Source organism: Callithrix jacchus, chromosome 10 (genome assembly GCF_049354715.1).
Source record: "Callithrix jacchus isolate 240 chromosome 10, calJac240_pri, whole genome shotgun sequence".
Classification (NCBI taxonomy): domain Eukaryota; kingdom Metazoa; phylum Chordata; class Mammalia; order Primates; family Cebidae; genus Callithrix; species Callithrix jacchus.
The window spans coordinates 122,025,184-122,045,445 of record NC_133511.1 but is presented as its reverse complement, the minus strand read 5'-3'; the positions used below and the strand labels follow the sequence as shown (position 1 = coordinate 122,045,445).

The 20,262-nt window shown below is 44.5% G+C and overlaps 1 protein-coding gene across 6 annotated transcripts in view; it reads left to right on the top strand.

Annotated features, from left to right (window-relative positions):
- The first annotated feature begins 2,376 nt into the window (after positions 1-2,376).
- MAJIN (membrane anchored junction protein) overlaps positions 2,377-20,262 on the top strand; it is a 32,009-nt gene continuing 14,123 nt past the window's right edge. For 3 of the 6 annotated variants that reach the window (XR_008474830.2, XM_054241046.2, XM_054241045.2), the window contains exons 1-6: positions 2,377-2,596; positions 9,953-9,999; positions 10,946-11,063; positions 15,972-16,017; positions 18,745-18,820; positions 19,276-19,505. Coding sequence is in view for 5 of the 6 variants with exons in the window: in XM_054241046.2 (XP_054097021.1) it covers positions 10,963-11,063; positions 15,972-16,017; positions 18,745-18,820; positions 19,276-19,505 (453 nt within the window). In the remaining variant the exon portion in view is untranslated. The remainder of the gene's footprint in view (positions 2,597-9,952; positions 10,000-10,945; positions 11,064-15,971; positions 16,018-18,744; positions 18,821-19,275; positions 19,506-20,262) is intronic. The other 3 variants (XM_078341395.1, XM_035263237.3, XM_035263239.3) reach the window with 2 other exon arrangements.

The window sequence follows — 20,262 nt, the reverse complement described above, 5'->3', positions numbered from 1 at the left end:
AGTACAGGTGTGCACTTCCATGCCTGGCTAATTTTTCTTTTTCTTTTTTTTAGAGATTGAGTCTATGTTGCCCAAGCTAGTCTTGAACTCCTGATCTCAAGAGATCCTCCTGTCTCAGCTTCCCAAAGTGTTGGGATTACAGGTGTGAACCATCGAGCCTGGCCTCAGGAATATTTTTCTAAAACCAAAATCCAACTTTTAAAAGTGTCTAATTACTGTGGGGATAAACTCAAGTACCTCAGCCCAAGCTTCTTCGTGGTCTAGCCCATGTCCCTCCTCAACCCCATCTCCTGCCACTCCACTCGTTTCTTTTTTCTTTACTTTTCTTTTTACACAGTTTCACTCTTTTTGCCCAGGCTAGAGTGCAGTGGCGCAACCTCGGCTCTCTGCAACCTTCACCTCCCAATTTTTTTTTTCACCTCCCAATTACAAGCAATTCTCCTGCCTCAGCCTCCCAAGTAGCTGGAATTACAGGTGCACGTCACCATACCCAGTTATTTTTTTTTTTCAGTAGATACAGGGTTTCACTATGTTGGCCAGGCTGTTTTCGAACTCCTGACCTCAGGTTATCTGGCTGCCACGGCTTTCCAAAGTGCTAGGATTACAGGCATGAGCCACCGTGCCTTGAAACCTGTTTCTTACATTTAAGTAATACTGAACTTCTTGGAGACACACACACACACAGCATGCAATTTTTTGTTGCCAGGCTTTTGCCATGTTGCTGGCTGGCTTGACAGATCTGGTATATGTGCTTTGAATTCAGTTGTCATCTGTAAGCACTGCTGCTGAAATGTTCCAGCATGGCAGGCTAAGTCTAAATCCATAAAGTCTCTTTAACATTGTAAATTGTTTCTGAGTTAGGGTATAGGTTTATTAATTCTCAGGAATCCCAAGGGCTCATAAAAAGGTGTTCAACGTTATTAATTGTTAGGGAAATACAAATTAAATCTGTAACTAGATACCATTACACATCTATTCCGATGGCAAAAAATTTTTAACTGAAAATTTCAAGTGCTGGCAAGGATGCAGAGCAACTCTCACACTCTGCTGTTAAGAGTGCAGAATGGTACAGCCACTCTGGAAAACTGCTTCGTAGTTTCTTTTTTCTTATTTCTTCTTCTTTTTGTTTTTTGTTTTTTTGAGGTGGAGTCTCTCTGGATCTTTGCGCACTGCAACCTCTGCCTCCCCATCCCAATTCAAGCAATTCTTCTGCCCCAGGCTCCTGAGTAGCTGGGATTACAGGTGCATGCTGCCATGCCCAGCTAATTTTTATATTTTTAGCAGAGATAGGGTTTCACCATGTTGGCCAGGCTGGTCTTGAACTCCTGCCCTTGTGATCTTCCCGCCCAGGCTAGAGTGCAATGGCACCATCTTGGCTCACTGCAACCTTCGCCTCCCGAGTTCAAGCGATTCTCATACCTCAGCCTCCCGAGCAGCAGGGGCTACAGGCATGTGCCACCACACCAGGCTAATTTTTTATTTTTACAAAACACAGACGGGGTTCACCATGTCGGCCTGGCTGGTCCTGAACTCCTCACCTCAGGTGATCCGCCAGCCACGGCCTCCCAAAGTGCTGGGATTACAGGCGTGAGCCACCGCGCCCGGCCCCTGTCTCTATTTTTATTTATTTTTTTTCTTTTTGAGACGGAGTTTCACTTTTGTTACCCAGGCTGGAGTGCAATGACGCGATCTCGGCTCACCGCAACCTCTGCCTCCTGGGTTCAGGCGATTCTCCTGCCTCAGCCTCCTGAGTAGCTGGGATTACAGGCACGCGCCACCATGCCCAGCTAATTTTTTGTATTTTTAGTAGAGACGGGGTTTCACCATGTCAACCAGGATGGTCTCGATCTCTTGACCTCGTGATCCACCCGCCTCGGCCTCCCAAAGTGCTGGGATTACAGGCTTGAGCCACCGCGCCCGGCCAATAAAATTTAAGGAACAAAAGTGGGCGTGTGTCCGCGTGGCTCCGAGGCCTCGCCGCGTTCGCGCGTGCGTAAAACAGGGTCTCGCTCGGTCGCCCAGGCTGGAGTGCAGTGGCGCGATCTCGACTCACGGCAGCCTCGGCCTCTTGAGCTCAAGCGATCCTAAAATCGGGACATTAATGCTTGCTGCAGAGCATGTCGCCGAGGAATAAAGGAAGGTGCCCTGCATAACGCCTGGCACACAGTAAGGGCTCCGCAGTCGCTAGTTCCCGACCAGAGCACTTCAGGCACGTAGCAGGCGCGAAGGGCTGGTCAGTCTGGGAGGGACCTGAAGACGCCCGGGGTGGGGCCGCGCGTGTCCTCCTGGCAGCAACAACGAAATGCGCATGCGCAAACCGCGGCGAGGCCTCCGAGCCGCGCCCGAAGGGACGGCGGGAAGAGCAGCTGCGCGTGCGCAGAAGGCACGGCGGGCGCGCGGCAAGAGCATTGAGGTCGCGGACTAGCGGGCGAGTCAGTACCTCAAGCGGACTTCGTTCGAGGTCGGCGCCCTCCCTTTTCAGAGAGCACTTCTTAGTGGGTATTCTGGCCGGGGCCACTTTTTTGAGGACTCCAAGGACCCCTAATCAGTGTGTCAGACACAGCCTGGCCGAGCCCAGGAGCCACCTGGGGCTGAGGTAACGGCGTACAACGGCCCGGCGTCCTCTGGAAGTTCTTTGCGTTTCTGTTCATTTCTGAGGGAAGTTTCCGGCCCAGGCCCCACCCTCCCCGCTGAGGTCCCTTTCTTAGCGCGGGACTCCCGGGACACCTAGCAGGCCCGCCCAGCATCCAGGCCGTGCCACTGCAGGGCTCCCACGTGGAGGCCATGGGACCGGCGCGCGGGTTGCAGGCCGAGATGGTGCGAGGATGAGACGGGGCCCCCGGCCTGTGCCCCCTGCCTCGAGCGAGTGACCGGGCACAGAGAGGCCGGGAGCCCTGTCATCCGCCGACTCCAGGGACTGCTCTTTCCCCACCCCACACCCAGCGCCCCTAACCGCGACCTTTTTTTTTTTTTTTTTGAGAGGGAGTCTGGTTCTGCCGGCCAGGTGGAGTGCAGTGGCGCGATCTCGGCTCACTGCCACCTCAGCCTCCTGGGTTCAAGAGATTCTCCTGCCTCAGCCTCCCGAATAGGGATTACAGGCATGCACCGCCACGCTCGGCTAATTTTTGTGTTTTTGGTTTCACTCTTTGTGTTTTTGGTTTCAACCCAGGAGGCTGAGGTGGCAGTGAGCCGAGATCGCGCCACTGCACTCCACCTGGCCGGCAGAACCAGACTCCCTCTCAAAAAAAAAAAAAAAAAGGTCGCGGTTAGGGGCGCTGGGTGTGGGGTGGGGAAAGAGCAGTCCCTGGAGTCGGCGGATGACAGGGCTCCCGGCCTCTCTGTGCCCGGTCACTCGCTCGAGGCAGGGTTTCACTCTGTTGACCAGGCTGGTCTTGAACTCCTGACATCGAGTGATCCACCTGCCTCTGCCTCCCAAAGTGCTGAGATTACGGGCACCCGCCCCCACGCCCGGCTAATTTTTGTGTTTTTAGTAGAGACAGTTTCACCACGTTGGGCAGGCTGGTCTCAAACTTCTGAGCTCAGGTGAACTGCCCACCTCAGCCTTCCAAAGTGCTGGCATTACAGGCATGAGCCACCGCGCCTGGCCACACCCTGCCTTCTTTTTTTTTTTTTTTTTTTTTTTTGAGACGGAGTTTCGCTCTTGTTACCCAGGCTGGAGTGCAATGGCACAATCTCGGCTCACCGCAACCTCCGCCCCCTGGGTTCAGGCAATTCTCCTGCCTCAGCCTCCCGAGTAGCTGGGATTACAGGCGTGCGCCACCATGCCCAGCTAATTTTTGTATTTTTAGTAGAGACGGGGTTTCACCATGTTGACCAGGATGGTCTCGACCTCTTGACCTCGTGATCCAACCGCCTCGGCCTCCCAAAGTGCTGGGATTACAGGCTTGAGCCACCGCGCCTGGCCACACCCCGCCTTCTTACCACACACTTTGTCCAGGAACCAAAGTGTTCCTTCTGGTCTATACGCACCCTCCAACCCGGGCTAGCAGTTGCCATGAAAACAAGATTTCTTCCATTGAAACATTTCTTGTCACATCATGTCTTGACTGGAATGAGTTTCTGGCTTTCAAATGCCTGATTGCACCTTGCAAGTAAATATGAGTCATGGAACTGAGATTTCTGTGCAGCTCCCCAGAGCCTAGATTGAATTTTGGCATCTGGGCACATGGACAGAAAGATGCCAACAGGTGTACTTTGCTGAACATCTTTTCCTTTTTTGAACTCTAGTTCCTTTGTGAGTTCATCTGCAGGTAGGAAGCTACAGTTTCCAGCAGCCTATCTAGAATCTCTCTTTGAATATCTCATTGGTATCTCAAACTTGAGAATGTCCAGATATAGACTCGACATCTTGCCCTCAAAAATTTAACTTTCCAAGGCTCCTGTTTTTGGGAAGTGGTGCTTTTACCTCTTCAGTTAGTTGCCAAAGCAACCTGGAGTCGTTGCTCTCTCTCACCCCATCAAGTCACCAAGTCATTACTAGGCATCTTCCAAATCAGTCCCCTTCTATCACAGTAGACCAGGCTACTGTCAGCTTCTGCCTTGAGCTGGAGAAGGCTCCTAGCTGGTCTTTCATCTGTTCTTGTTCCAGGTTGTTTCCCACATTGCAGCCAGGAGGGGTTTTTTTTTTTAAGTCGCAGCCATCTGGTCATGTCATTTTTTTATTATATTCTTCAGTGCTTTCTGATTGCTCTTACGGTAGATTCCACAATCCGTAACGTGGTTTATAAGAAAGGTCCTCATCCCTTCTCTACAATTTCTCCCTAGATGATCTCATCTATTCCAGTAGTTTCACATACCATCTAAACACTGGTGACTCAAATGTATATTTCTGACTTGATTTCTGACCCTTACACACTAGGAGATTGCCTCCTAGGTATATCCATTTGATTTCTGACCCTTACACACTAGGAGATTGCCTCCTAGGTATATCCATTTGGATGTCTCATAGGCCTCTTAGACTTAAAACAGAACTACTAATTTCCCGTGCTCCCTCCCACCCCAAATCTCTTTCCCTAGAATTATTCCCTATCTCAGTAGAGTATGTACCATTGTCTACCTAATTACAAAGGCAAAAAACCTGAGAGCCTTCCTTGATTACCACATCTAGTTCATTAGTCTAAAATATATCTCAACTCCAACTATTTACTTATTTCTAAAATCCCAAGTCCAAATCAGCAGCATCTTTCTCCTGGATGACTACAGAAAGCTTCTTAACTGGTCTCCCTGCTTCTGCTCCTGTCCCCTTACAGTTCATCTTCCTTTCAGGCACCAGATATTTAGATATTTTGGACCAAGCATGGTGGCTCACACTTGTAATTCCAATCCTTAGGAATGCTGAGGTGGGCAAATTGCTTGAGCTCAGGAGTGCGAGACCAGCCTGGGCAACATAGTGAAGCCCACCTCTGCAAAAAGCCGGTATGGTGGTGAGTACCTATAGTCTCAGCTACTTGGAAGGCTTAGGTGAAGGACTGTTTGAGCCTGGGATGTTAAGGCTGCACTGAGCTGTGATTGTGCCACTATACTCCAGCCTGGGTGCCAGAGAGAAATCCTGTCTCAAAAATAAATAAAAATATATATTTAGATGTTTATAAAGCCTACATCAAATCATTTATCTTCCCCTTATAAAATAATTAGCATAAAATCTGAACTTTTTACAATGGCCTACAAGCCTTACAGGATCTGGTCCCTGCCTGACACTTCATCTTCATCTTCCTTCCCTCTGTCTTCATTCTCAATGTTCTAGTAGCCACATTGACCTTTCTGTCCATTAAACTGCTCATCAAAGACATCTGTGCTTGCTGATTTTTCTGCGTGGAATGCTTTTCCCCATGATTATTGCTCCTTTCCATGAAGGCCTCAACTCAGTTGTGATCTCTTCTGAAAGGCCATCACTGGCCATACTAACTAAAGCAGCCTTCTAGTCATCCTAAATTAAAACCATATATTATTTTCTTCACACTACTTAGAGTACCTCAATTTATATTTATTTATTTATTTATATGTTTAATGTTGCTCTCCACACCTCCTGAAATGTAAGCCCATAAAGACAAGGAATCATGTCTCTATTGTTACTTATATTAGTGCCCAGAACAGTGCCTGATGCACCAATGGGGGTCTGATATGTGCCGACTGACTCACTTATCTGTATAGTCTCACCTTGTAACACTGTCTTTCTTGCCACTGTATTTGGGTTTCTGTACTTTTGTCTTTTGAAAGCACCATGCTTTTTCTCAACTGAGTACTCTTGTACCTGCTATTTCCTCTACCCACCCCAGACCCCGCATCCACTCTTCATTTGTGCCTCACTAGCTCATATCCTTTCTTTAGAAATTAGTCACTTAATGCTGAGCATGGTGGCTCACGACTGTAATCCCAGCACTTTGGGAGGCCGAAATGGGCAGAGCACGAGGTTGGGAGTTTGAGACCAGCCTGACCAACATGGTGGAACCCTGTCTCTACTAAAAATACAAAAATTAGCTGGGCGTGGTGGCGCATGCCTGTAATCACAGCTACTCAGGAGGCTGAGGCAGGAGAATCACTTGAACCTGGCAGGCGGAGGTTGCAGTGATCTGAGATCATGCCACTTTACTCCAGCCTGGGTGACAGAGTAAGACTCTGTCCCAAATAAATAAATAAATAAGTCACTTACTTAGAGTGGGATTCCCTGACACGTTATGGGGAAACCTAACCTAGAACCTAGGTTCTAGGTTACATGTCTTCTATCTTTTATTGTAGCAGACATCACATTTAAAATTATTTATAAGTTCTGTGCAGGCAAGGAACAACTTCTTAACTGCTCCCCACTTCATCTACAGCCCTTAGTTGTTCCTTTTTCTTTTTTTTTTTTTTTTGAGACAGAATTTTGCTCTTGTTGCCCAGGCTGGAATACAATGGCATGATATCTCCTCACTGCAACTTCTGCCTCCTGAGTTCAAGCAGTTCTCTTGCCTCAGCCTCTGGAGTAGCTGGGATTACAGACATGTGCCACCACGCCCAGCTAATTTTTGTATTTTTGGTAGACACGGAGTTTCACCATATTAGCCAGGGTGGTCTCAATCTCCTGAACTTGTGATCCACCCTCCTTAGCCTCCTAAAGTGCTGGGATTACAGGTGTGAGCCACTGTGCCTGTCATTTCTTGGGTATTTTCAAGGAAAAGTTCTTGATTGGAATTTGTCCAATTTTGCATTGAAATTAAAGCTAATCAGTTTTCCACGTGCTCTCTTTTAAGAATTGATTTCCTAGAAAGTTTTGCTTTCTCGAATTTGCTTTTTTTTTTTTTTTTGAGATGGAGTCTCATTCTGTCCCTCAAGTGCAGTGGCGCCATCTTGTCTCACTGCAACCTCCGCCTACCACATTCAAGCGATTTTCATGCCTCAGTCTCCCAGGTAGCTGGGATTACAGGTGCCTGCCACCACACCTGTCTAATTTTTATATTTTTAGTAGAGATGGGGTTTCACCATTTTGGCCAGACTGGTCTCAAACTCCTGACCTCAGGTGATCCACCCACCTTAGCCTCCCAAAGTGCTGGGATCACAAGCCTGAGCCACCATGACAGGCTTTGAATTTGCTTTTCTAGTGAAGCATTAGGGAGAAACTCTTCAAATATATCATAATGGCTATCGTTTATATAATACTCTAGAATTTACAAAGTGGCTACTTACAGCATTATCTCATTTAATCCACACACTCCAGGGGCCATTGGAATCCCCATTTGTAGATGGAGAAACTAGGAAATGAAGAGATTAAGTGACTTGCACAGGGACTAATGACTAATAGAGGCAGAAGCAGGACTCAGCCATGGTCCTCCAATTCCAAATCTTAGTCTTTTGCACTATCCCATACTGCCTGTAACTTTTCTTCCTTTATTTTAAAACCATGATTTGTGGTCACATAAAAATGTGTGGAGAGTCTGAGCCTTTATATGCAAGATCTCATCAACTTAATAATAGTTACTGGGACATAGTATCACCATGGCCACAGTACTCAATGTTGGAAAATAACCCTGTGAAATATTTGAACCACTACTCCTATGTGGTTGTTTGGGATATGCAGTCGTCTAATCTTCATTTTCACATGAGACAATTAGGGTATGGTGTTTGTTTCTAAAGGAGGCAGCCAGCAATGAACAGGAACAGGCCCTAGCTAGAAGAGGGTTGTTTTTTATTCTTTCAGACAACCAGCTGTGATACAGCACATGAAATGTCCTCTTTGGACTGTCATTTCCAACAAATGTCTTTCATTTGCTTTGCTCTGATGCCCCATTCCTCTGTTGGGGGTGGAGCAGGAGGCAAGTTATTGCATCCTAGTGGAATCCCCTGGCTAGATGGCAGTGGCTCATGCCTGTAATCCAGCACTTTGGGAGGCCGAGGCAGGAGGATCACTGGAGGCCAGGAGTTCAAGACCACCCTGGGCAACATAGTGAGACCCTGTTTCCAAAAATTTTTTAAATCAGCTGGGCATGGTGGTACACACCTGTAGTCCTAGCTACTCAGGAGGCTGAAGTGGGAGGATTGCTTGAGCCTAGGGTTTTGAGGCTGCAGTGAGCTATGATTATACCACTGTATTCTTGCTTGGATGGCAGAGCAAGACCCTGTCTCTTAAAAAAAAAAAAAATCTAGGCACGGTGGCTCATGCCTGTAATCCCAGCACTTTGGGAGGCTGAGGCGGGCAGATTGCCTGAGCTCAGCAGTTCAAGACCAGCCTGGACAACATGGTGAAGCCCCATCTCTACTAAAAATACAAAAATTAGCTGGGCATGGTGGCATGCACCTGTAGTCCCTGCTACTCAGGAAGCTGAGACAGGAGTATGACTTGAACCTGGGAGGCAGAGGTTGCAGTGAGCCAAGATTGCACCACCGCACTCCAGCCTGGGTGACAGAATGAGACCCTGTTTCAAAAAAACAAAAACAAAAACAAAAAAAAGAATCCTTGGAAGAATTCCTTAATTTTAAGGAATTTCTGTGGCAGCAATGTAAGTCTCACCAGGTGGGCTCCCTGCCTACTGAGAAGGGTCATCTGGCACTAGAACATCAAAACTAGCCTGGGTTCCTGCCATGCCTTCAGCATGGGGCATCAGTAAGTTTTTCTCAGGATATGATCAGTACTTCCCCTCTGGGGACTGTGCAGTTGGCACAACTATTTATTTTCATTTTTGACTGCAGTTCTAGTCTAAATAGTCTCATGGGCTCTGGCTCCAATCTCCTGTCATTCTAATCCAAAGCAGTCAAGATCAGACACTGGAGTATCTCTTTACTGGCAGCCCCAGACTTGAACTTTGGAATTGGTGGGAAATTCCATTCTTTTGGCACGTAGAACTTGTGACTCTGATAGAAAAGCTTCTACCATGGAAGTGTTTTCCCTGCTGAGCAGAAACGGCATCAGAATAATATGGAGAAAAGCATAATGAAAATAGTTTTTTATGTGTATATGATATTTTACTACTTTAAAAGTGATTTATGTTTATTATGTTTTTCCTCCTTATAACCCTGGAGCAGATTGGCAGAGTGGTTAAGAATATCAAGTCTGGATCTGTATCGCCTTAGTTTAAATTCACACTCCAACATTTGTAGCTATGGGCAGTTTACTTCATCCCTCAGTGCCTCCGTTTCCTTACCTATCAAATTTAGACTTAAAGGCTTCGAGTGAGGATTAGAATAGGGCATGGCAAAAGTTGATACAGAGTGTTGTTATTGTGTAAGTAAGAAAACCAAGTTTCAGAGAAATTAGGGACTTTGGACTGAGATTCAAACTCAGATTCTCCTTATTTTGGACCTGTCCTGTCTACTCCATCTTAGCTGCCTCTGAAAGCAATACCTTGTATATTTGTATATTGGTACTGTTGCAGTTTTGATCCTTAGGAATTCTGGACCTTCTCCTCTAATTATTTATTTTTATTTCTTCCATCTCTCCTCATTCCTTAACTCCCCACAGAGAGGACCTTAAGTGGACAGAGATTCTAGAACAGGAGAAATAAAACGGTAAGTGCTAGGGGTATAGTACGCACTCTTGGGACACAGGGACGCCTCACAAATAGTGGAGAGGAAGAGCAATTATAGATCTAGAAAATAAGCCATTCCTTGGTACCACTCAAAAACATTAATGTACAACCTCATTTGCTATATTGGTTGTGGCAGGGAGTTGTAGTGACATCTTAATTTCATCTAAAATTGATGGTAAACATCCTCCTAATTGGTGTATTCTTTGGATTGTGTCATTATTTAACTTGAGCTCTCTCTGTATCCACTGAGATTCCAGTGAAAGTGGGGAGGAGAGAACAGATTCAAGAGATACTTGGAGGTCTGGTGCGGTGGCTCATATCTGTAATCCCAGAACTTTTGAGAGGCTGAAGCAGGCAGTTCACCTGAGGTTGGGAGTTCGAGACCAGCCTGACCAACATGGAGAAACCCCATCTCTACTAAAAATACAAAATTGGCCAGGCATGGTTGCACATGCCTGGAATCCCAGCTACTTAGGAGACTGAGGCAGGAGAATCACTTGAACCCGGGAGGTTAGGTTGTGGTGAGCCGAGATTGTACCACTACACTCCAGCCTGGGCAACAAGAGCAAAACTCCATTTCAAGAGAGAGAGAGAGAGACAGACAGACAGACTTGGGAGAAACATTTAATTCTAACAAAGACCCTGTGAGTCATCAGGGCAGATACTCATATCATTAGTCTTACGGAAGAGAAACGATTTGCACAAGATCATAAATGACAAAACTTGTATTCTGGTCTTTTTCCCCATGAGTAGGAGAATGGTCCAAGTGATGAATAGCAGCATTGATCCTGGTACATAAGCAGTAGTGTTGAGTGTGGACATTTTACTCATGAAGAGATGTTACAGATTGGGCAGGTTCCCTTTCCTGTAAATAAGGAACAATCTTTAGCTTTTTAGTAATTCTCTAATATTTCTATTTTATTTAGGCCATCATTTGGGAGCAATGAGTTTAAAACCCTTTACCTACCCATTTCCAGAGACGAGATTTCTTCATGCAGGATCCAGTGTATATAAATTCAAAATCAGATACGGGAACAGTATCAGGTAATTTCAAAGGTGGGAGAGTAGTCTATGTAAACATCAGTTAGTGCTAGTGCATTCCCACAGGTCACTCCTTTTCTACCTTCACCCAGGTGAGTTCAGGAGAGTGGTAAAGTAGCATCTTGCAGGATATCTTTCCCAGGAATTTTATATTCAATATATATATATTATTCGGCCGGGCGTGGTGGCTCACGCCTACAATCCCAGCACTTTGGGAGGCCGAGGCGGGTGGATCACAAGGTCAAGAGATCGAGACCATCCTGGTCAACAAGGTGAAACCCCATCCCTACTAAAAATACAAAAATTAGTTGGGCATGGTGGTGCACGCCTGTAGTCCCAGCTACTTGGGAGGCTGAGGCAGGAGAATTGCTTGAACCCAGGAGGCAGAGGTAGCAGTGAGCCGAGATCACGCCATTGCACTCCAGTCTGGGTAACAAGAGCAAAACTCTGTCTCAAAGAAATAAAAAAAAAATAAATAAATATATATATATATATTATTCATATGAATCTCTAAACTAGGGACAACATATCTTTTTTTTTTTAAGAGAACTGGATCTCACTATGTTGTCCAGGCTAGTCTCAAACCTCTGGCCTTAAGCAATGCTCTCACCTCTGCCTCCCTAAGTGTTGGTATTATAGGTATGAGCCACCACACCCAGCCTAAGACATATCTTTGAAACAGTGTTTCTCAAAATTTTTCGTCTTGGGCCCAGGAGCAGTGGCTCACGCCTGTAATCCCAGCACTTTGGGAGGCCAAGGTGAATGGATCACTTGAGGTCAGGACTTCAAGACCAGCCTCGCCAATGTGGTAAAACCCTGCCTCTACTAAAAATCCAAAAATTAGCCGAGTGTGGTGGTGAGCGCCTGTGATCCCAGCTACTCGGGAGACTGAGGGCAAGAGAATTGCTTGAACCTGGGAGGCGGAGGTTTCAGTGAGCTGAGATTGTGCCACTGCACTCCAGCCTGAGCAACAGAGAAAAAAAAAATTTCATCTCAGGACTCTCTTGAAATGTTTCTTTTTTTCTTTTTTTTTCCCAAGACAGGGTTTCATGTATAGTGGTGTAATCACTGCAACCTAGACCTGCTGGGCTTAAGGGATTCTCCCACCTCAGCCTCCAGAATAGCTAGGACTACAGGCATAGTGCCACTATACCAGGCTAATTTTAAAATTATTTTTGGTAGAAATGAAGTCTCACTATTTTGCTCAGGCTAGTCTCAAACTCCTGGGCCCAAGGGATCTTCCCACCTCAGCCTTCTGAAATATTGGGATTCCAGGCATGAGCCACCTGTACCCAACTTGCATTCCTTAAAATTATTAAGGACCCCAAAGAGCTTTTGATTATATCTGTCAATATTTGTCATAAAAATTAAAGCAAAAAATTAAAACGATGTGTTTATTAATTTAAGAATAATATATGCAAGAAATACAATATTATTAAAGTTGGCCGGGTGTGGTGGCTCAAGCCTATAATCCCAGCACTTTGGGAGGCCGAGGCGGTTGGATCACGAGGTCAAGAGATCGAGACCATCCTGATCAACAAGGTGAAACCCCATCTCTACTAAAAATACAAAAATTAGCTGGGCATGGTGGTGCGCGCCTGTAGTCCCAGCTACTTGGGAGGCTGAGGCAGGAGAATTGCTTGAACCCAGAAGGTGGAGGTTGCGTTGAGCCGAGATCGTGCCATTGCACTCCAGTCTGGGTAACAACAGCGAAACTCTGTCTCAAAAAAGAAAATAAAATAAATTTATATTTAGTGAGCCAGGTGTGATGGTTTATTCCTGTAATCTCAGCACTTTGGGAGGCCGAGGCAGTCTGATCACCTGAGGTCAGGAGTTCAAGATCAGTCTGGCCAACATGGCAAAACCCTGTCTCTACTAAAAATACAAAAAAAAATTAGCTGGGCTTGGTGGCATGTGCCTGTAATCCTAGCTACTCAGAAGGCTGAGGCACGAGAATCGCTTGAGCCCAGGAGGTAGAGGTTGCAGTGAGCTGAGATCGTGCCACTGCACTCCAGCCTGGCTGACAGAGTTAGACTCCAATAATAAATAAATAAGTAAAATAAAATTATATCGGCTGGGCGTGGTGGCTCACAACTGTAATCCCAGCACTTTGGGAGGCCAAGGCGGGTGGATCACGAGGTCAAGAGATTGAGACCGTCCTGGCCAACATGGTGAAACCCCATCTCTACTAAAAATTCAAAAAATTAGCTGGGCATGGTTGCACATGCCTGTAATCCCAGCTACCCAGGAGGCTGAGGCAGGAGAATCGCTTGAACCTGGGAGGCGGAGGTTGCAGTGAGCCAAGATCTTGCCTCTGCACTGCATTTGATCAAACCCAGTACCTCACCCTTTCAGGATAAAAACACTCAATTAAAAAAAAAAAAAACAAACACTGTGGCTCACACCTGTAATACCAACACTTTGAGAGGTCGAGTCGGACAGATCACCTGAGGTCAGGAGTTCAAGACCAGTCTGGCCAACATGGTGAAAACCTGCCTCTACTAAAAATACAAAAATTAGCCAGGTGTGATGGCAGGCACCTGTAATCCCAGCTACTCGATAAGCTGAGGCAGGAGAATCGCTTGAACCCAGGAGGCAGAGATTGTAGTAAGCCAAGATTGTGCCATTGTACTCCAGCCTGGGCAACAAGAGCAAAACTCTATCTCAAAAAAATAAATAAAAAATAAATTAGCTTATTTGTATTTGGAATTTGGAAAGGTAGGACTATATCCCTCTTAGATCATTGTGGATATTCTTTGACCCTATGACAATACTGGACAAATCATAGTTTAGGTTTTTTTTGTAATTGGTAATTTTTTTAAGATTAGTTGCAAAATGTGGAATCTGAAATTATATCATGAACTTTCTGAAGTCTGTTACATTAAAATATCTTGGTCTTTGTTGTTCTTCGACTGTTTGACCTAGGAGGATTTTTGTTTTTGTTTTTGTTTCTTTTTTTTTAATTGCATTTTAGGTTTTGGTGTTTTTTTTTTTTTTTGATATGGTATTTCAAGCTTGTCGTCCAGGCTGGAGTGCAATGGTGTGATCTTGGCTCACTGCAACCTCCACCTCCCAGGTTCATGTGAGTCTCCTGCCTTGGCCTCCCAAGTAGCTGGGATTTCAGGCACCCACCACCAAGCCTGGCTAATTTTTTATATTTTCATTTTTATTTTACTTTATGTATTTATTTATTTGATACAGAGTTTTGCTCTTGTTGTCCAGGCTAGAATGCAATGGCGCAATGTCAGCTCACTGTAACCTCCGCCTCCCGGGTTTAAGCGATTCTCTTGCCTCAGCCTCCTGAGTAGCTGGGATTCCAGGCATGTGCCACCATGCCCGGCTAATTTTTGTATCATTAGTAGAGATGGGGTTTCTCTATGTTGGTCAGACTGGTCTCCAACTCCCAACTTCAAGTGATCTGCCCTCCTCAGCTTCCCAATGTGCTGGGATTATAGCATGAGCCACTGAGCCTGCCTGACCTAGGAAGATTTTGTAGCATGATGTGTTTCATTGGTCATTTGGAATATTTTGGTTCACTAACTTATGCAGATCCTCCAAATAGTGACACATTTCATTATACAGTATCAAAAAATATTTGTTAATATCACCACAATCTTAAAAGTGTTGAAGTATTTAGAAACTGTCAAACTCACAATGGTGAACAGAAATTTTCCAAAATTTAAATTTTCACTTGAAAGGCCAAAATTTATTGGTGACAAGTATTGTCAGTTGTTTTCCTTTATTTCACATGCTTATTTTATTCATTTTTAAGAAAATATCTATCAAACTCCCAAGTATGAATAACAACCATAGTTTGTCTGTTAGCTAATCATTCAAGTAAAATATTCCATGAAGAAAAGCAGAGACAGTCAGTTTGCAGCTTGAACAGTCACACAAGTGAGATTCCCTAAAATAACCATCATATTTTGGTATGCAACAGAAGTGCTTTATGCATACTTTGTGTTTTCTCATATAACATTTAAAAGATATGTAGTCAAAGATTTGAGATTTTATAAAATGATTTTTTTCTTTTTTTTTTCCCTACTGTTTCCTCAAGGATATTCAGTGAAACAGGATTTTTTTTTCTTATGCAGCAGTAAAGATTACTTTGACTTTCGTATCCGAGTCATGGCACCAAAGGAAAAATAAAAAGATTGCTTTGACTGATAGTACAGCCTAGTGCAGCTGGCTAGATCTGTGCTAAGGCGCTAGCAATTTTGCCCACCATTGCTTTTGCAATCATGGTTACAAATATTAACATAGTGAGAAAGTCAAATTGTATCTTAGTATTATTATGAAAATAGTTTTACCCTGGCAGACCCGTTGAAAGGGTCTTCAGGCTAGGCACGGTGGCTCATGCCTGTAATCCTAACACTCTGGGAGGCTGAGGTGGGCGGATCACGAGGTCAAGAGATCGAGACCATCCTGGCCAACATGATGAAACCCCATCTCTACTAAAAATACAAAAAATTAGCTGGTCATGGTAGTGCGTCTCTGTAGTCCTAGCTACTTGGGGGGCTGAGGCAGGAGGATCGCTTGAACCTGGAAGGTGGAGGTTGCAGTGAGTTGAGATTATGCCAGTGCATTCAAAAAGGGGGGCCTTCAAAACCCTTAAGGGTCCCCAAAGCACACTTAAAAGTACAGCTGCTCTAACAAATGATTAACTTTCACAGTGGGAATTTCAGGTCTTAGCAGGTTAACTAAGAAGTCATCTTGGTACAGCCTGTACCAGTGTTCAGACCATACCAAGTTGGTGATCACTTCTTCCTCATGAGCATTGGGGCAACACACACAATTGCTACTTATGTTTCTTTAGCTCAGTGAAAGTGTTATTTTTGCCCTAGTAGAGTCTACTCTCTCCGGAGCTTTCCTTCATGTCTTACTTGTCTTTCTTGTCTGTTTACCTTCTAGAGGAGAAGAGATAGAAGATAAGGCAGTCATCATCCGGGAGCTGGAGGTAGGGAAAGAAGCATACAACTTCTGGAAAAGTTATTCTTTAAGCTAAGGATACATCCACATTCAGGTTGTAATTATTTCCTATAAACAGTTACAACCTCCACTTGTTAACTTGGCTTCTCCCTGCCACATCTCCTTTGCAAAGAAACTTTACAGTTTTTCCAGGGAAATGTAAAGCTTTTATTCTTTCTCAGTTTTCCTACTTGAAGTGTCAGCACCTTTGAGGCTGAAGAGCTTTTTTGTTCTACTAGAGTTCCCAGCCTTGGGCACCTCTCTTTTGTGGCAGCTGGCATAGGGAAAACTTCTGGAGGACTGCCTCCTTCCAAGGCTCTGGGAAACCTTACCATCCCAACCACTGCCTGGTACTTGACGTTCAGGAAACTTGACTGTAAATACACAGACAAGGCTTCTGTGTCTTCATTTTAATTGGAAACATTTGCAATTGCCTTATTCTGACTTCATTTTCATTCCTTTCTACCCAATTCCTCTAGATTTAGGTTTAGGAAAGAAGACTGAGCAGGTGGTCAGCTTTACAAATTGGTGAAAGCAATGGACAAGGAGTTAGTGTTGTGGGGGTTGGCCCTGGATTCCAGTCCTGGTGTGGCCACCAGTTAGCTGCATGGCCCTTGGAAAATCATGTTTCAATTTGGATCTTAATTGCCTTATCTGGAAAATGAGAGGTTCAAACTAGCTTTTACTCCTCTGACTTCACAATTCAGTGATTTATGACTATTGTGATTTCTTAATAAGACATGTGCCTCCACATTTCAAAGCAATTAAATACACTTAAACACAAAACTCTGAAACCAAAACTGAGTCATACCCTTAAGAAGGTAACTCTTTGGCCAAGTGTTAAAAGATACATTAGGGTCTTGCAGGAACCTCAAGGATGTCATTATAAGTAAGTTATTTTAATATAGGACCAAGAAAATGTTATACCTATTTTAATTAAGAGTAGAGCAGACTTTATTTCACTTTGTTTCCATTAACCTGGGCAGTGAAAAGCTCAAGGAAGCATAGCAGAGAGGAGGGAACACAGACTTTGGAGCCAGTCAAACCTAGATTTGAATTCTCCATAGTAGGATATGTCTAGCTTATAATTATAATAGCTAATATTTATTGAGTAATTACTATGGGCAGTGTTCTGCCATTCACAGTGTGACTTTGAACAAATTACCTACCCCTTCTGAGTCTGTTTCCTTACCTGTCAAATGAGGTTAATAAAGAAGGCCTGTTTAAAGACTGAGCATTAGAAATAGATGTCTGCAATGCCTGCCACACTCGAGCTACTAATTATTGAGCTACTGTGTGGCAGGCATTGCAGAGAAATCGCCACAGTTTTCCACAGTGGTTGAACTAATTTACACTATCACCAACTGTGTAAGAGTGTTTCTATTTCTCCACATCCTCTCCAGCATCTGTTTTCTCCAGACTTTTTGATGATTGCCATTCTAACTGGCGTGTCTCGCTCTGTCGCCTAGGCTAGAGTGCAGAGGATCTCCTAGGTTCAGGTGATCCTCCCACCTCAGTCTCTTGAATAGCTGATATTACTGGCATGTGCCACCACACCCAACCAATTTTTGTATATTTTGTAGAGATAGGATTTTACCACATTGCCCAGGCTGGTCTCACTCCTGGGCTCCAGCAATCCACCTGCCTTGGCCCCCCCTCAGAGTGCTGAGATTACAGGCATGAGCCACTGCACTGGCCACAGTTTCTATCTTTTTTGAACCCAAACATGGTAACAGTGAAGCTTAGGGTGAAATGACAAGGCTGGGACTGAAATTCAGACTTTTTTCCCATAGAAATTTTGTAGTCTTTATGATGCCATATTCTAATTTATAGACTAATGAGCGCAGCTTAATTAGGGATTAATCAATTTAAAGTGAGTCGGAAAAAAAGTTTGACTTAAACAAAAGCAAAATACTATATATCGGTAAAAACCAGTATTATTCATTTATTCAATATACATTTGGTGAGGACTTCTTTTGCATTATTCATGATGGTAGACACCATAGAAGGGATATTAAGATAAATCAGGTGTATATTCTACTTCAAGTAGATCTCCCAGTAAGGGATATAAAACATTTGTATGTGGAATGTAGTAAAGACTCCAGGCTAACTACAGTGAAGTTTGATACTAACAGCTAATTACAACTTGGTAAATCAGGGAAAGCTCTCTGGATGAGATGGCTTTTAATCTATGCCTTAAAGGCATGTCGGATTTGGACATGTGCTGATGGGAGGAAATTCCCTTTCTATGCAAAAGCATAGAAATGGAGAAGCAGGCTGGGTGCAGTGGCTCACGCCTGTAATCCCAGAACTTTGGGAGACTGAGGAGGGCGAAGCACTTGAGCCTAGGAGTTCAAGACAAGCCTGGACAACATGGTGAAACACCATCTCTACAAAAAATACAAAAATTAGACAGGTGTGGTGGCACATGACTGTAGTCCCAGCTACTGGGGAAGCTGAGGTGGGAGGATCACTTGAGCCCAGGAAATGGAGGTTGCAGTGAGCAGAGATCACACAACTGCACTTCATCCTGAGCCACAAAGCAAGACTCTCAAAAAAACAAAAGAAAAAGAAATAGAGAATCAGAACACATGTTAAAGGAGCAGCAGATAGTTCAGTTTTGATAGTATGTGGGGTATGTGACTAGCAGTGACAAATATAACAAAGATTGGCTGAGACTCAACAGTGTTAAAGTTGTTTCAAATATGTTTTTCAGGATTCTATCCGTGTGGTCTTGGGAAACCTGGACAATCTTCAGCCCTTTGCTACAGAACACTTCGTTGTATTTCCCTGTATCCTTTTTTCTTTTCTTTTTTTTTTTTTTTTTGAGATGGAGTCTTGCTCTGTTGCCCAGGCTGGAGTACAATGGTGCAATCTCGGCTCACTGCAACCTCCTCAGCCTCCTGAGTAGCTGGGATTACAGGAGCGTACCACCATGCCCAGCTAATTTTTGTATTTTTAGTAGAGGCGGGGTTTCACAATGTTGGCCAGGCTGGTCTTGAACTCCTGACCTCAGGTGATCCACTCAGCTCTGCCTCCCAAAGTGCTGGTAGGATTACAGGCATGAGCCACCGTGCCTGGCCTATCTTTTCTTTTCTGGGTGGAACATTGTAGACTCAAATGGAAGTAGCAAAACCATAGGCAGTTTGGAGGCTAGGTCAGGGGAAGGAAAGAGAGTCTCATCCCTAAAATAGTACTTAGGGATGCATACTGCCATCTTTCCTTGCTCCTTAGCAGCATTTCCCAGATAAAAGCAAATGGGAGAGAGTTTCTCACCTGAAATTCAAACATGGGGAAGTTATCTTGATCCCCTACCCATTTGTTTTTACTCTATATGTGGAGATGAAATGTTTCCATGAAAACCTGTCACCTGGTAAGTGGAATGATGTGGATAGCAGAGAAGAAAATGGTTTAGCAGTGCCAGCTGGATATGGTGAAATGGGCCACTGGATTGGGCTCCAGCCACACAGTGCACAGGTCAGGATCATGTGCTCCAGGCCAGATTAACTGATTCAAATACTGGTGGCTGCCGCTTAGTAGCTACGTGAAATTACATAAATTACTTAATCTTTCTGTGCCACCCTTGTGAAATGGTGAAGAATAATACTAGTACCTATATCATTGAGTTGTGATTAGGATTAAATATATAAATACTAATAGATGAAAAGTACAAAAAGTCTGACTTAATCAATGAAAGATAACTATTATATAAATGCTTCCATTAGAGAGAATTCTATGACTTTTCACTTTAGAGGTGTCTTAAAGGTATCTCCCAATTTTATTTTTATTTAGACAGCGTCTCACTCTGTCACCAGGCTGGAGTACAGTGGTATGATCATAGCTCACTGCTGTAACCTCTAACTCCCAGGCTCAAGTGATCCTCCTGCCTCAGCTTCCCAAGTAGCTGGGACTATAGCTGTGTACGACCATGCCCAGCCAATGTTTTTTTTTTTTAAAGTAGAGACAGGGGTCTCACTTTATTGCCCAGGCTGGTCTCAAACTCCTGGGCTCAAGTGATCCTCCCACCTCAGCCTCCCAAAATACTGGGATTACAGGCATGGGCCACTGTGCTAACCCCCAATTTTTATTCTCTGAGTGCCATGGCTATTCTTGCTGATTGAGCGACAAGTAAATATTACCCGTTTGATTTGAAAAGGGATGCAAGCTGGACACAGTGGCTCATGCCTATAATCCCAGCACTTTGGGAGGCCAAGGCAGATCACTTGAGGCCAGG